Raw genomic sequence first — 13348 nt, forward strand, 5'->3', positions numbered from 1 at the left:
AGACCTATTATGTCAGAAATTAACATTGTAATTGCTTAATATTGAGGAGGTAGAAGTGGTCTCTAATGTTGAGGGGATGCAAGGGAGCAGTCAGAGAGATGCTAGGGGCACTAAACTGCAATTTCCCAATCAACATATATTTCAATATTTCAACAACTCATAGGATTTTACCGATACATTCCAAATAAATGGCATCTCTACTCATGAAAATTCTCATGAAAATTAAAAGAATTATTACTTATAAAATATTTCTTAAAGTACATGGCTCATAGTACACAACAAGTGTTAGCTTTTATAATTAGTTTCTTTCTTAGAACAATCTAAGCTTGTGTCTTTGTTTTATTAAACTGTGGTAGTAGGAAAAGCGAGACAAACATTAGACTAAATTGTGGGACCATTGTGCTTCTTTATATCTGATTATAGTTAAAAGACCATTATTCCTCCAGAGTCTTTGTTTAGTTTTAGTTTAAGTGGATTTGACATTATTAAGAGAAATAGAGGTGGCATTTCAGTATTGATAATGCTAAGGCTTGTTAGCGGTATTCTTGTCACTCTGAATTTCATGCCTTGATATATAACTTTTTTTCCCTCTACACTGATCTATTTTCTGTCCATCTGTACTTACTAACAGAACGGTGCCTGGCATGTAGGAAAAATTTAAATAATTGAATACATGTTAAAGTGAATATATATTAATAAATTAATATATATTAATAAATTGAATATATTGAATTGAATATATTAATATATTAAATATATTAATATATATTTTAAATTGAATATATATTTATATATTAAATTGAATATATATTAATATATTAAATATATTTTAAAGGGAAAATAAGGACTATGGCTAGACCCTACAATAGACATGTTAGTATTAGATTAAGTGTGTTTTCCCAGAAAAGGGCAAAAGAAAATAATGAACCCTTTATGGATATTGTTGTTAGAGGGATGAATTGTTTGTAAGTTATGAGGGCTTGCTTGCATTCTTAGTCCTGAGGATGACTTTCTTGTAATGGTGAATGGTGCTACTTGACTCTGCCCCAGGAGTGCTTGCCTACTTGGGAGGAAAAGGATTTTCTGTGTTTCCTACAGTCTGAGACAAAGATAGACCTTGAAAGCTAATCTGTAATAGTTCATGGTACCCAAGGTTGGTTTAAACACAATACCATTGCAGAAACATCATCGATATGCTTATATCTCTTGTCCTTGACATCTCTTGCCTTCAGCTTTTCTCTTTCTTCACTCTATCTAGTTAGTAATTCTCACATCTATGTCTTGTATTAGGAGATCTATTTCTGAGAGTTTGATCTACATTATCTCTAGCTAGAATGTTTGGTGTGGTGCCTGCCTGCCACAGATAAAGCACTACATACCTATTTGTTAAATTGAGTTGGATATTGTTGTTTCAGCTTCTCCCCTTCACCTTTCCACTTTTCTTTGGCCATTTCTTTTACCTGCCTCAGTTACCTCCCAGCTCAAGGTCCTCTACTGTGTTCACAAATCTGCAGAGTGTTTGACTAGTAAGACGGTAGAGTAACAGAAATCTGGTGTGGCCAGTTGCCACTAGGAAGACGTGGAGGGAAGGCATGAGAAGTGGAATCTACAGATATGAAAGATCTTTGGGGATGGAGAAGTAACTTCATTTGTCCAAGTAGATTCATGTTTATTGTTAAACAAGTCATACTCATAAATATTTGTTTCTGGGCTCATCTGGGCTTAGATCGTGGTTTATATAAATCAATAGTATTGCCACATTAAAAATGAATATTGAGGTTTGCAAATTAAAACATATTCAGTCAAGTGCAGTAGCTCATGCCTATAGTCCTAGCTATTCAGGAGGCTGAGATGGGAGGATGGCTTGAGCAGAGGAGTTTGAGGCTGCAGTGAACTATGATTATACCACTGCACTCCAGTGTGAGTGACAGAGCAAGGCCCTGTCTATAAAAATAAATTTTTAAAAATATTCATTTAATTTTGTTTTCCCACAGAATTTTGTACGTCATCACTGGGTGCACAGGCGTCGGCAGGAGGGGAAATGTAAGCAGTGTGGTAAGGTAAGAGCCCAGTCACCTCATGGCCTCGTAGGAGGCTCCCCAGGCCTCTGCAAGCACCTGAGGTGGATGAGTCCTGTCCCTGAATCCAGTGTTCACTACATCAGTTCCTTTTTGAAAGACCTTACTTGTCCAGGTCTCCTTAAGAGGCATTGTAGTTGTTCTAGAACTCACTGCATGAGGCAGTGGTGTTAATAAAAAGAATTAGCACATTTTAAGATACATGGATGCATTCTTACAGTGAATTTCATTAATGATTTTTGAAAATATAACTATTTTGTGAAAATACCCTCATGAAGACAACTGACTCATCATACTTTGGTCAGTAGCAGCAAATCAATGGGTTTGAGTAACACGATGTATGCTGATACAAAATTGTGTTTGGGCAGAACTGTTTAGGACAGCATGGTCAGCAGCTAGAAATGTGTCGCTTCTTTGGGACATTATCCAGTTCCTAGAAGAGATGCCCTTTTTATTTGTGGTTGTTTATATCTACCTCCTCTGTCATCATGACTGGTTATAGGCCCCTCAGGATGCAGCGCCACTTGGAAAAGTGAGCTGGGGCAAGGCGTGGAGTGTTATGACTATATACTATTAAATGCCGTAGATCCCATGTGTCATTGACCCCAACAGATTTGGGTTATGGCTTTTTCCAATGTACAAAGATCTACTTTAAGGATGACGGGGTCCTCTGGGAGGGTTAAACTGGTGGTAAATATCACTATATGTATTTATAGTGTGATTTACCACCAGTTTTTTTAATGACATCAATAGTAAACTGATGGTCATCAGTAAAGGGAAGTTTTGATTTGGCAGAGGGCAAGATAATTTGGGGGGAATATATTCCTAAATAATTATTCCTCTGTTTGTTTATTCATGTGACTCCTTTGGGTCAAGCATTGGTGTGAGCTGCCCAGGGCAGCATTTTTGAGAGCAGAGCAATGCAAGAAAATATTGGCTCCCTGAGGTAGGGTTGTGGAAGGTGAGGGAGGGAGACTTGGGAAAAAATTGCATTAATTTTGCTGTTTTGCCCAGTGCCTGGGAAGAAAATATGCTGTAACCATTGGTTATGAAGGTCTTCTCTGGAAGGCTACACACGTTAGCCTCCAGTGCATAGGCTCCCATTGTAACCAGTATTTTGTCCTCTAGTTCAACCAGGTGGCTCTCAGTTGGTTCTCTTTTAGCCAGTAAAGAGGATGAACAAAACAGGGTGAAAGCAGAGCGAGGTAAAACAAAGTAAACAAGGCGAAGGGGGGAGGTGGAAAGATTTGTACCGATTCTTTTTGGCCATCTTACATGTCCTGGGGAAAAGGAGGTCACACCTCTACTCTCCCATGACCTTTCTCTCTTGGATCCATCAACCTCTTCCAAGGTGTTGCCTTGGGGCTTATGGATTTTCTTTTACTTCAAGAATCATTGACTGTAACTTTCCCATAAATGTGCATGTATGTGTGTGCATGCATGTGAGGGTAAGAGAGATGCTGCAGTCAGGCAGGCATAGCAATTTTTTTTGGTCAGAGATGTAAAGAGTAGTAAGAATCTGGATGAATAGGTCCTTCACTTTGAAAAAAATATCTTCACTGGAGCCCAGTAGCTGGCACCACCTCAATAATGTAAGCCATAATGGAGTGGGAGGGATTTTATTAAAAGAAAATCAATAAACATTTTATACTTTGAGACAAGTGTTCCCTAGTGCCATATTGCACTCTCTTCTGGCCTCTTGTTGGCATGGTCAACTGAACAGAAAAAAACTGGGCTTCCTCCACCCTCAGTTGCTGTGTCTCCTTTCCTGCCAGTGTTCTCAGCCAGCCATCGTGCCGTGCGCACAGCTCGCTGCAGGTCTGTGGTCAGTGGGGAAGTCAGTGATCCAGCTTGTCACGTCATGTTTCCAAAATATTGCACTATTATAGTTATCTTTTGTGTTTGTAATCCAGCTTCTCCATGAATTCTTCAAGACTCAAACAATTATGGGATGGGTGGGATTGTTTCCTTGCCAAATAATAAATTACCCTTCCTTGGATTCCAACTTCCACCCTGGACAGGAAAGCTATGGCTCTGTTTCCATTTACAGATTAAGTAATGAAAATTCACTCCAAACCTTGGTGCTATGCATAATTTTCATCAGTAGTGTTGTACATTCTTATTCATATTCATAGACTTTTAAACCTCACTCCATCCCCCATACACACACACACACACACACACACACACACACACACATTATTCCATAATTTACTCATTGGGATGGAGTGAAAAATAATTGCCTCACTTAGCAAAACTTTTTCTTTTTCCCCCCAACTGATGGTTTGCAAACTTTACAATTTTTTTAGAAAGTGTTTATGGTTAAAGAGTGTTTGTGATTTCCATTTCTACTTTTAAAATAAACAATAAAACGATGTTTGGACTGATTTTCTCTTGCCTTAAATATGTGTTTGGCTGAGTGTGTGTGGCACTTAACAGATCAGATGAGATAACTCATGATTTGATTGCTCAGTTCCTTTAAGGTTAGCTCAGTGCCTCGGCTTACTAGGTTTATAACCCTTCTGCAGTTTTTCATTGTCATTCATAGTCCTTGATTACATAAGAGTCAGGGTCAAGGCACAAAAGAGACGAAATGCTTATGTTCAAATTGTGTAATTTGATGAGAGTTTAATGAGGAGAATATTTAAAATATGTGAAAAACATCGGGGGTGGGGGGTGGGGGAGGGCGGAACCACAAGAAAAAGTGGAGAACACTGTGACTAATATAGAGAGCTATGGTCAAGCAAAGCCTGAAGAGGTGAGGAGATGGAGAGAACCCCTTCCCAGGAGCTGCAACTTTTAGTCACAAGACTCAGTCAGCCTGTGGTGACCTACAGACTGGGGAAATACATCCCTAGCTCCACCTACCTTCACTTTCTAGTGGCCAAACCCAACAGAAACCAGAGCACAAAGGATTCTTTGATGCAGTCCATAAAAGCCAACTCTTTCCAACGAGTCATTGAGTAGAGAAAGATGGAGAGTAGAACTGGAGAGGCAGATGGAATGGATCTAGCATGTATTGTTTAATGCAAACCTGTAGTCAATCAATAGTTGGAGGCAGAATGCATACTTTTGCTGTAAACATGTCTCTGATCTTCACTAGATCTACACATTGCATTTATTCAATCAAAATTTATGAAACACTAAATTGTCTATAGTACTTCAAAAAATCTATAATCAAAAAAGTATAGTAATGATTATGGCTATTTTGACTCTTCATTTTTTGAGGGAAACACACATCCAAACCTAGCATTATGGTAATTGTGAAAGTATGTTTGTAAATCACTACTTGAAAGCTTATCTTTTGTTTCTTCATATGTAAAATTTATAAAAATAAGCTAACTTTTTGAAAATCAAAATTAAAAAATTTCGAACATCAATTCTTGAAACCAGTTTTAAATGCAGTATACACATTGAATATCCCTTATCTGAAATGCCTGGAACAAGAAGTTTTTTGGATTTAGATTTTTTTAGGATTTTGGAATATTTGTGTATACATAAGATGCCCTGGGGATGGGACCCAAGTCTAAGTATGAAATTCACTTATGTTTTATGCTACACCTTAAACACAAAGCCTGAAGGTAATTTTATACAATATTTTAAATAATCTTGTGCATGAAACAAAGTTTTTACTATGAGTTGTCACACGAGGTCAGGTGTGAAATTTTCCACTTGTGGCATCATGTTGGCACTCAAAAGGTTTTGGATTTTGAAGCATTTTGGATTTTTGATTTTCAGATTAGGGATGCTCAACCTGTAATACATAGTTAAACTTTGTCTACATTTTTTATGCAGTTCAGTTCCTATATTAGGCTGTTTTCACGCTGCTGATAAACACATACCCGAGACTGGGCAATTTACAAAAGAAAGAGGTTTATTGGACTTACAGTTCCACGTGGCTGGGGAGGCTTCACAATCATGGTGGAAGGCAAGGAGGAGCAAGTCACATCTTATGTGGATGGCAGCAGGCAAAGAGAGAGCTTGTACAGAGAAATTCCCGTTTTTAAAACCATCATAGCTCACGAGACTCATTCTCTGTCACAAGAACAGTGCAGGAAAGACCCGCCCCCATAATTCAATCACCTCCCGTCGGGTTCCTCCCTTGCCATGTGGGAACTGTGGGAGTTACAATTCAAGATGAGATTTGGGTGGGGACACAGACAAACCATATCAGTTCCCTAACCAAACATACTGCATTAATATGAATTATTTGTCCATAAATAATATGTATTTTCATATATAGTTTACATAGCATGCAGTGTTTATTAAATGGGAAAACATCAAAACTATATTTGTAGTAAATGTTAAAAAATAACTTGAGAATGAACTTAGGGTACAATATGTAAATTATACACAAAAATGCCAAAGTGTTTAAAACTACTTCATGGGAGTACAGTTGGGATATTACATGGGTAGGGAAAGGGATTACAGAGTATAAAAATAATGGAAAATACTGACTTGGGCCTTTCAGGAATGTCCCCTTATCAACTTAAAGCAACATACTCTACTAATCTGAAAATGTGTACCCTGGGAGTTAAGGTTAAGGACAGGGAAGGGAAGTTTAAGGGTGAGGATTCACGCACTGGTTGGGCGGGTTTGGTTATTTGCCTGTCTGTGTGTTTGTGCAGCTATAGCAGAGGAATCCTCTTCCGGTAGCCCCAGGAGGATTATGAGTAGGTAGAGAGGGGGCAGTACAAGGGCAAGGAATCTAGGATGCTCCATAAAGCCCCTACCCACATGACTGCTGGAAGCCTGGCCCTTCTCTCCTTGGCTGAGTATCAAGAAAGGGGATAAGGACAACCACTGTTCTACTCGCTGCTCCTATGAGTTTTGACTATTTTAGATTTCTTACACTAGTAGTATCATGTAGTGTTTGTCCTTCTGTGTCTGTCTTATTTCACTTAAGCATAATATCCTTCTATAGATTCATCCTGGGAGGGGGAAATGGGGAATTACTAGGCAAAGGGCACAAAGTTTCAGTTATGCAAAGCGAGTAAGTCCTGGAAATCTATTGTACACCATAGTGCCTATAATTAACAATACTGTGTTGAATACCTCAAAATTTCCTGAGGGGGTTGATCTATTAAGTCTTCTTACCACCAAAAAAAAAAAAAAAAAAAAAAAAACAACCTAATAATAAATAAACAGGGCAGGAAAACATTTTTGGAGTAATGGATATGGTTTTTGGCATGGATTGTTGTGATTCAACACAGTATTGTTAATTATAACAAACTCATCAAGTTGTATACATGAAGTATGTACAGTTTTTTATGTAGATTATACCCCCAAAGAAATATTTTTTAAAAGAAAAGAGGATGGGGGCTAAGGGGTCCTTGCTGCAGTCCCCAGTTTTCGTCTGTAGAACCATTTTGCTACTGTCACTGCTCCCTGGGTCTTTGATGTGGTCAGTATCCTGGTCATCGCAGTAAATGCAGTGCCCTGGTCACTCTGGGGCCCTTTGTTCTTTCTTCAGTAATTTCCCCCACCCAACTACCTTCTCCTGGCTGCTGCTGCTGGGCCTGCTGGTACTTGTGAACCCAGATGACCTACACGGGGAGCAGAGACCCAAACCTTAGGCCAGGGTGGCAATGAGGACACTTCCTGTCATGGTGTTCAGGTCCCAAGTACACAAGCAAATGACCCCTTTGCCCCCTGATCATGATGGGGGACATGGTTCCAAAAGGTTCCAGGTACACAAGGTTCCAGTCCCAGAAGATTCCAGATATACAAGCAACTGGCCTCTTTGTCCCCTGATAAGATGGTCCTCAGAGACAAATGGCTTCTGTCCTCCTTCCTCACTTCCTCAGCAGGGCTGATTCTACTTCTACATATTTACCCTCCTTTTTGGAGGATCTGGCCCAAGTCATGTGTCTCATGATAAATCTCCGGTTTTGATTCCAGTCTTTTTAAGGGACTGATCTCATCGCATATTTCGTATGTTCTTGCTCTCTCTTTGTTGCTGAATTTGATTGAAGTATAAACTAGATATTAGCAAGTAAAAACATTTTATCAAAATGACTACTTCAAATATAGTAATTTAGGCATAGATGAACAAACAATCAGGAAAGCAAATCCGAACATTTTTGAAATCTTTGTGTTCTTCTCCTATTTAGAATTACTGTCAGATAAGATCATACATGTAAAGCAATGTATGGTAAATGTGCACCTCAAATTTGGATGCTAGTTGATGAGAGCTACTTTCTTCATGAAAAGCAAATCAATTATAGACTATGTACAAATAATAAAAAAATTTTAGTATTTTTAAAGAGAGAAATTAGAAACATAACTTCTCTGCCTTTTAAATTAATAAGGCATATAAAACTGAGAAATTATAAAAATAAAGCAATAATAAATATCTCTGTATTATATATAATCAACATGTTATTATATTATAGTTATTTACATATGTATATATGTACATCTATGTGTGTACATATATATCTGTGTGTGTACATACGTGTGTGTGTGTCTGTATATATATAGTCTTGCCAGATAAGAGACTGAAAATTCATAAAAGGGCAAAAGTTATTTACATATGTATATATGTGTGTATATATATATCTGTGTGTGCACCTATAAATGTGTGTGTGTATATATATATGTGTGTGTGTGTGTGTGTGTGTGTATATATATCGTTATTCTTGCCAGATATGAGACTGAAAATTCGTAAAAGGGCAAAAATAGAAAAAAAAGAGGCATTGGGGAAATGAAGAAAATAATGACATTTAAGAGAAAAATTGGAGGAGGAACATGAACAAAAATGTATATGGAGAGGAAAGAAGAGATGAAGCGGTGAAAGTTGAGAAACAAAGGGACAGAAAGGTCCAGAGAGCTGCCAGCAAATGAGTATCTGGAGAGTGAAAAGGAGGAGTTCTGAAACCACCAAGCTGATATTTACTAGTTGAGCTGTGCTCATTCCTGGGTCACAATGGGATTCCCTAGGGCAGGCAGGCTTGGAAAGGGGTAAGGGAAGCAGTTCCCAAATCCTCATTTACCATTTGTCTCTTTATTAAAACCTGAATCTGACCTGCCTGAGAACACTTTTGTGATTCTCCGTGCTGACCTCCCTTTCCAAATTGCCTTTCTTCAATCCGCTTATGACGGAAAGCATTCTTCTCCCTCTTTGCCCCAGGTGTAAAAGCCTAGGGATGTCAAACAGACATATGAAATATTGATGTCAGGAAAAAAGTCTCCTTTAATTAAAAAAAATGAAATGAAATATGATTTCAAGGAAGAAAAAGAAATGATATAACTTTCTCTCTTGTTAAAGAAAGAGTATGTTTATGTATTCTTTAAATTGACCACCACGGTGATGAGCCAAGCCAGTGCTTAGTTTATTTATAATCCAGGCAGAAAAATGTGAGCTGAATAATTAGCTGAGAAGCAAAAATCAAGGTTTAATCATTGGAGCTTTCACTCTTATAGGGCAGAATTAATCCAAAAGTACATCCACAGTTGATTAAACAAGTCAGGTAAGTCTAAAAGTACCTTCAAGTTGGTTTAACAGTTGGTTAGGAAAGTTTTTCATTTTGATGAAGGTCTAGTGAACAGGTATAATTCTGGTTTATTAGTTTCAGCTGGTTAAAAGCAATTTTGGTTAAACACAGCATTCCATTTTGATACCTACTAGGAAAGTGGTACTGTTGAGAGGACATTTTTCCTTTTACGTGGAAAATGTTTCCTTTTTCATGGTCTTCTCCAATAAAAAGATAGGCATATTATTATCTTTTCAGGTCCAAACCATTATTTTAGCTCAGGGTTCCCAAGAAACAGACTCTGAGTTGAGATTTATGTGCATTGAGTGATCTCAGAAGTGATACTGGTAGGGAAGTAAAAGTACCAGGACTGGGTAGAGGGAGGTGTCGAACTGTGGTGCAGTCACAACAGAGGCCTTAGTCAACTCCAAGGGGAACTGGAAGAGCCCTTCAGAGTTGCCTGGCCTTGACCCACGACTGGGCGAGGACTGTCCTTGGCTGATGTCTTAGTTCATTTTCATTGCTCTAAAGCAATATCTGAGGCTGGGTGTTTATAAAGAAAAGAGGATTATGTGACTCACAGTTCTGCAGGCTGTCCAAGAAGCATGATACCAGCATCTGGTGAGGTCTTCAGGAAACTTCTGCTCATGGTGCAGGGGGAGGGAGGAGCCCTGAGTGTGAAGATCACATGGCAAGAGAGAAAGAAGAGGGGTGCCAGTGTCACCCAACAATCAGATGTCACGGGAACTAATAGAGTGAGAATTCACTCATTACTGTGAATGCAGCACCAAGCCACTCATAGGGGATCTGCCTCCATCACCCAAACACCTCCTAACGGTTCCCACTTCCAACACTAGGGATCAAATTTCTGCAGGAGATTCTAGAGGGGACAGATATCTAAGCTGTATCAACTCAAGTGACTCTTTTAGGCTCAGGGCAATTCCTGAAGATGGGAGGGTGACTCATTTGAAGACCTTCAGCTTCCAAGACTCCTCTCAACTGAGGGAATGAGGTGAGTGGCTCAGGCCTGAAGCAGAGTTATCTGGGTGGAAAGCCACAGTATTCAATACTGTCCATTCCTGGTGCTACTCAAAATCCCTTGTTTTGTATCACACATTTTTAGAGCAGCTCTTCCAGGGTTCTGATTGGTCAAATTTCCTGGGAAACATAGAAGAGGAAGGCTATGGGATAAACTATAGCCTCCATGGTTGCAGCTGTCTTACATCTGCTGCTGATGTTCATCATCTCTCTCCTCAACCACTTATCCTGGATTCACTTCACTCTTAACTAGTGCTTCTGGTCTAGGTGACCTACCTGGTAGGGGGACCAAGACCCTTATCTCTCAGCAGTCTGATTCCCTGGTCTTGGCTGCTGCAGTTGTCTATTTACTATTAAAATTGTTCAGAGCCTTACAAAGGCTGCCCCAGTGGATTGCCTAGTTACCAGATGTATTCTTCCAGCTTCCATTGTCAGGTAACAGCTAGATCTGTGCCTAACGATCAGGATCAATTACTCCTGTCAGGATGCTGGCTCCTTTCTGTGCCTGCTGGTCTCTTAACACAAAAATTCCAAAGTAACTGGGTGCAGTGGTAGCTTAAAGTTTAAGAGCTCCCTGTTACGTCCCATGATGAAGAAATTCTCCATCTGGGATTTAGACCCTCAAAGCCCAGAGCTGTGGGGACCAGAAGCACAAACTCCCCAAGTGGGCCACAGGCATAACCACTACTACTTTCACTCACTGGTTTCTGTACTTACGTATTTTGTCATGGAGAAAGAGCACCATGAAATGATCATAGACTTAGTGAGTAAACATACTGAGTCTGGTGGATGGTGCTCACAGGATATTTTCTCAAAGCTGAAGCCAGTGTTAAATTTTCAGAAGATTATTCCATCTCTCTGTCAGGCCTGTGTCTTCTGGATGGTGTAGGCCATGATAGGTCCAGTGGATCTCATGGTCACATGCCTGCTTCTGCACCTCTGTGCCATAAAATAATTTCCTTGGTCTGGCACAGTGTTGCACAGGATCCTATGCTGGTGGGTCAGACATTTCGTAAGCGCTTGCATAGTGGCGCTGACTGAGGCCCTAAAGAAGGGAGAGGTAAGCCCATATCCTGAATATGCATTGATTCCAGTCAAGATGAGCTGGTGCCCCTTCTAAAGTGGAGGGGGTTCGGTGTGATTAGTTTGCCTCAGAGTAGCTGGTTGTTCTCTCTGAGGGATGGTGCCATATTGGATGCTCAGGTTTGGTGTCTTTTGCTGGCAGGTTAGAAATTCAGCAGTGGCGGGAGCTGGCTCAGTTTTGATGACTGGCCGTGCATGCTATTGGGCCCACATATAGCATCCATCACTCCACCATGGGTACTGCACTTACAAGCCCATTGCACCATCCATCAATGGGATGGCTCATGACACAGTATGGTACCTGCGTTATGTCTAAGATTTTAGTTCTTACAAGGGGAATGCTCTCTGGTAGGAACTGATGTGCAATATCAGGATTTTTCACTCTTTGTACTTACTTTCATATGTTCTTCCATATACCTCTTCCCCAGACCTCCTGTTTCCCTCCAGGGCCCTGGCCAACCAGCCATGCCATTTATCACTGCCTGTAAGTCATTATATATTCTTATGTCAAGCCATCTATCTTTTCGCATAAATGGGATGACTAGTTGCTTCACCTGAAGTTATGCGCATGAGGAGGATTTCTTATTATTCCTGTCTCTAGGGCCCACTCCTGAGTAGACTTCAGTGCAGCAGTAGTTTGCTTTTGGCCTGAATGTATATAGCAAGTTGATTCATGCATGAATGAATCTCAGTATTTTCCTCCTCTTTGAGCTGGTCATTCAGTACTCCCATTTTTCCATAGCTGAGTTGAATGAGAGACCTGGTACTGTAATAATAGTGGATAATGTGGGTGATCTGAGCCACCTACTCATGCATCCCTGGTACTGCTTGTTCCAGATCTCAGATGGTCCCACTTACTGTAACAATGGCTTAAGCTGGGCTCATTCAACCTTGTGACATAGTGATCCGACAGAATTCAGCTCATGACAGCTGATGATTCATGGACAGGTATTTCTCCACCAGAGCACGATAACCTGCCAGAACATATTTTTGAAAGGTATATAGTTCCCTCTTGCAGATAGCACAACCTTGTTTCAGAATCCTAGAGTCTATGTTGATTTTCCTTTTGGTGCTTGTTATAAACACCACAGGACATCTTTTCTCCTTCCCTAAACTTCTAATCACATGGAGTGACAGGGATTCTTTCATTGCAGGCTGGACCTGCTGCAGCACTGTTTCATGCTCTGGGCCCCATTCTAAGCTGGCAGCATTTAATGCCATCCAGTAAATGGATCACATTCCTAAATGTGGAATATGCGGCCTCCAGAACCCAGAAAGGCCAAATAAAGTGCTGCGCTTCATTCTTAGTGGTTTAAATTAGGAAATGCAATATTTTTTTCTTTAGATTGGAGGGGATATTCTAGCATACCTTGGACCACTGACCCCTAGAAGTTTCATTGACATGTGGGACCCCTGACTCCTCACCGGGCTTATCTCCCACCTTCCTTCTCACCAGGACCTCCGATGTACCTCTCACTTCTTGCTCATCTGCTTTAATGGGATGCCACTGATATGGTGGACCAGATGATCTTCTGCAGAATGTTCACACAGTTCAGGTTCCTTTGCATTATATCTGGATAACATTCGGAAGAGTTGAAGGCCTTGGTACATGCCTGTAAAACTGTACTGTTAACCCCGAAAGCAAATGCAAATAGTTTTGAATTCTCCTTTCAG

General features: G+C 40.1%; 1 protein-coding gene across 12 annotated transcripts in view; it reads left to right on the forward strand.

Annotated features, from left to right (window-relative positions):
• DGKI (diacylglycerol kinase iota) overlaps window positions 1–13348 on the forward strand; it is a 459603-nt gene that overhangs the window by 201534 nt on the left and 244721 nt on the right. For all 12 annotated transcript variants that reach the window (XM_017957197.3, XM_017957194.3, XM_031665135.1 and 9 more), the window contains exon 6: window positions 1995–2060. In XM_017957197.3, coding sequence (XP_017812686.1) covers window positions 1995–2060 — 66 coding nt within the window. The remainder of the gene's footprint in view (window positions 1–1994; window positions 2061–13348) is intronic.

This window comes from Papio anubis, chromosome 4, assembly GCF_008728515.1.
Source record: "Papio anubis isolate 15944 chromosome 4, Panubis1.0, whole genome shotgun sequence".
Classification (NCBI taxonomy): Eukaryota; Metazoa; Chordata; class Mammalia; order Primates; family Cercopithecidae; genus Papio; species Papio anubis.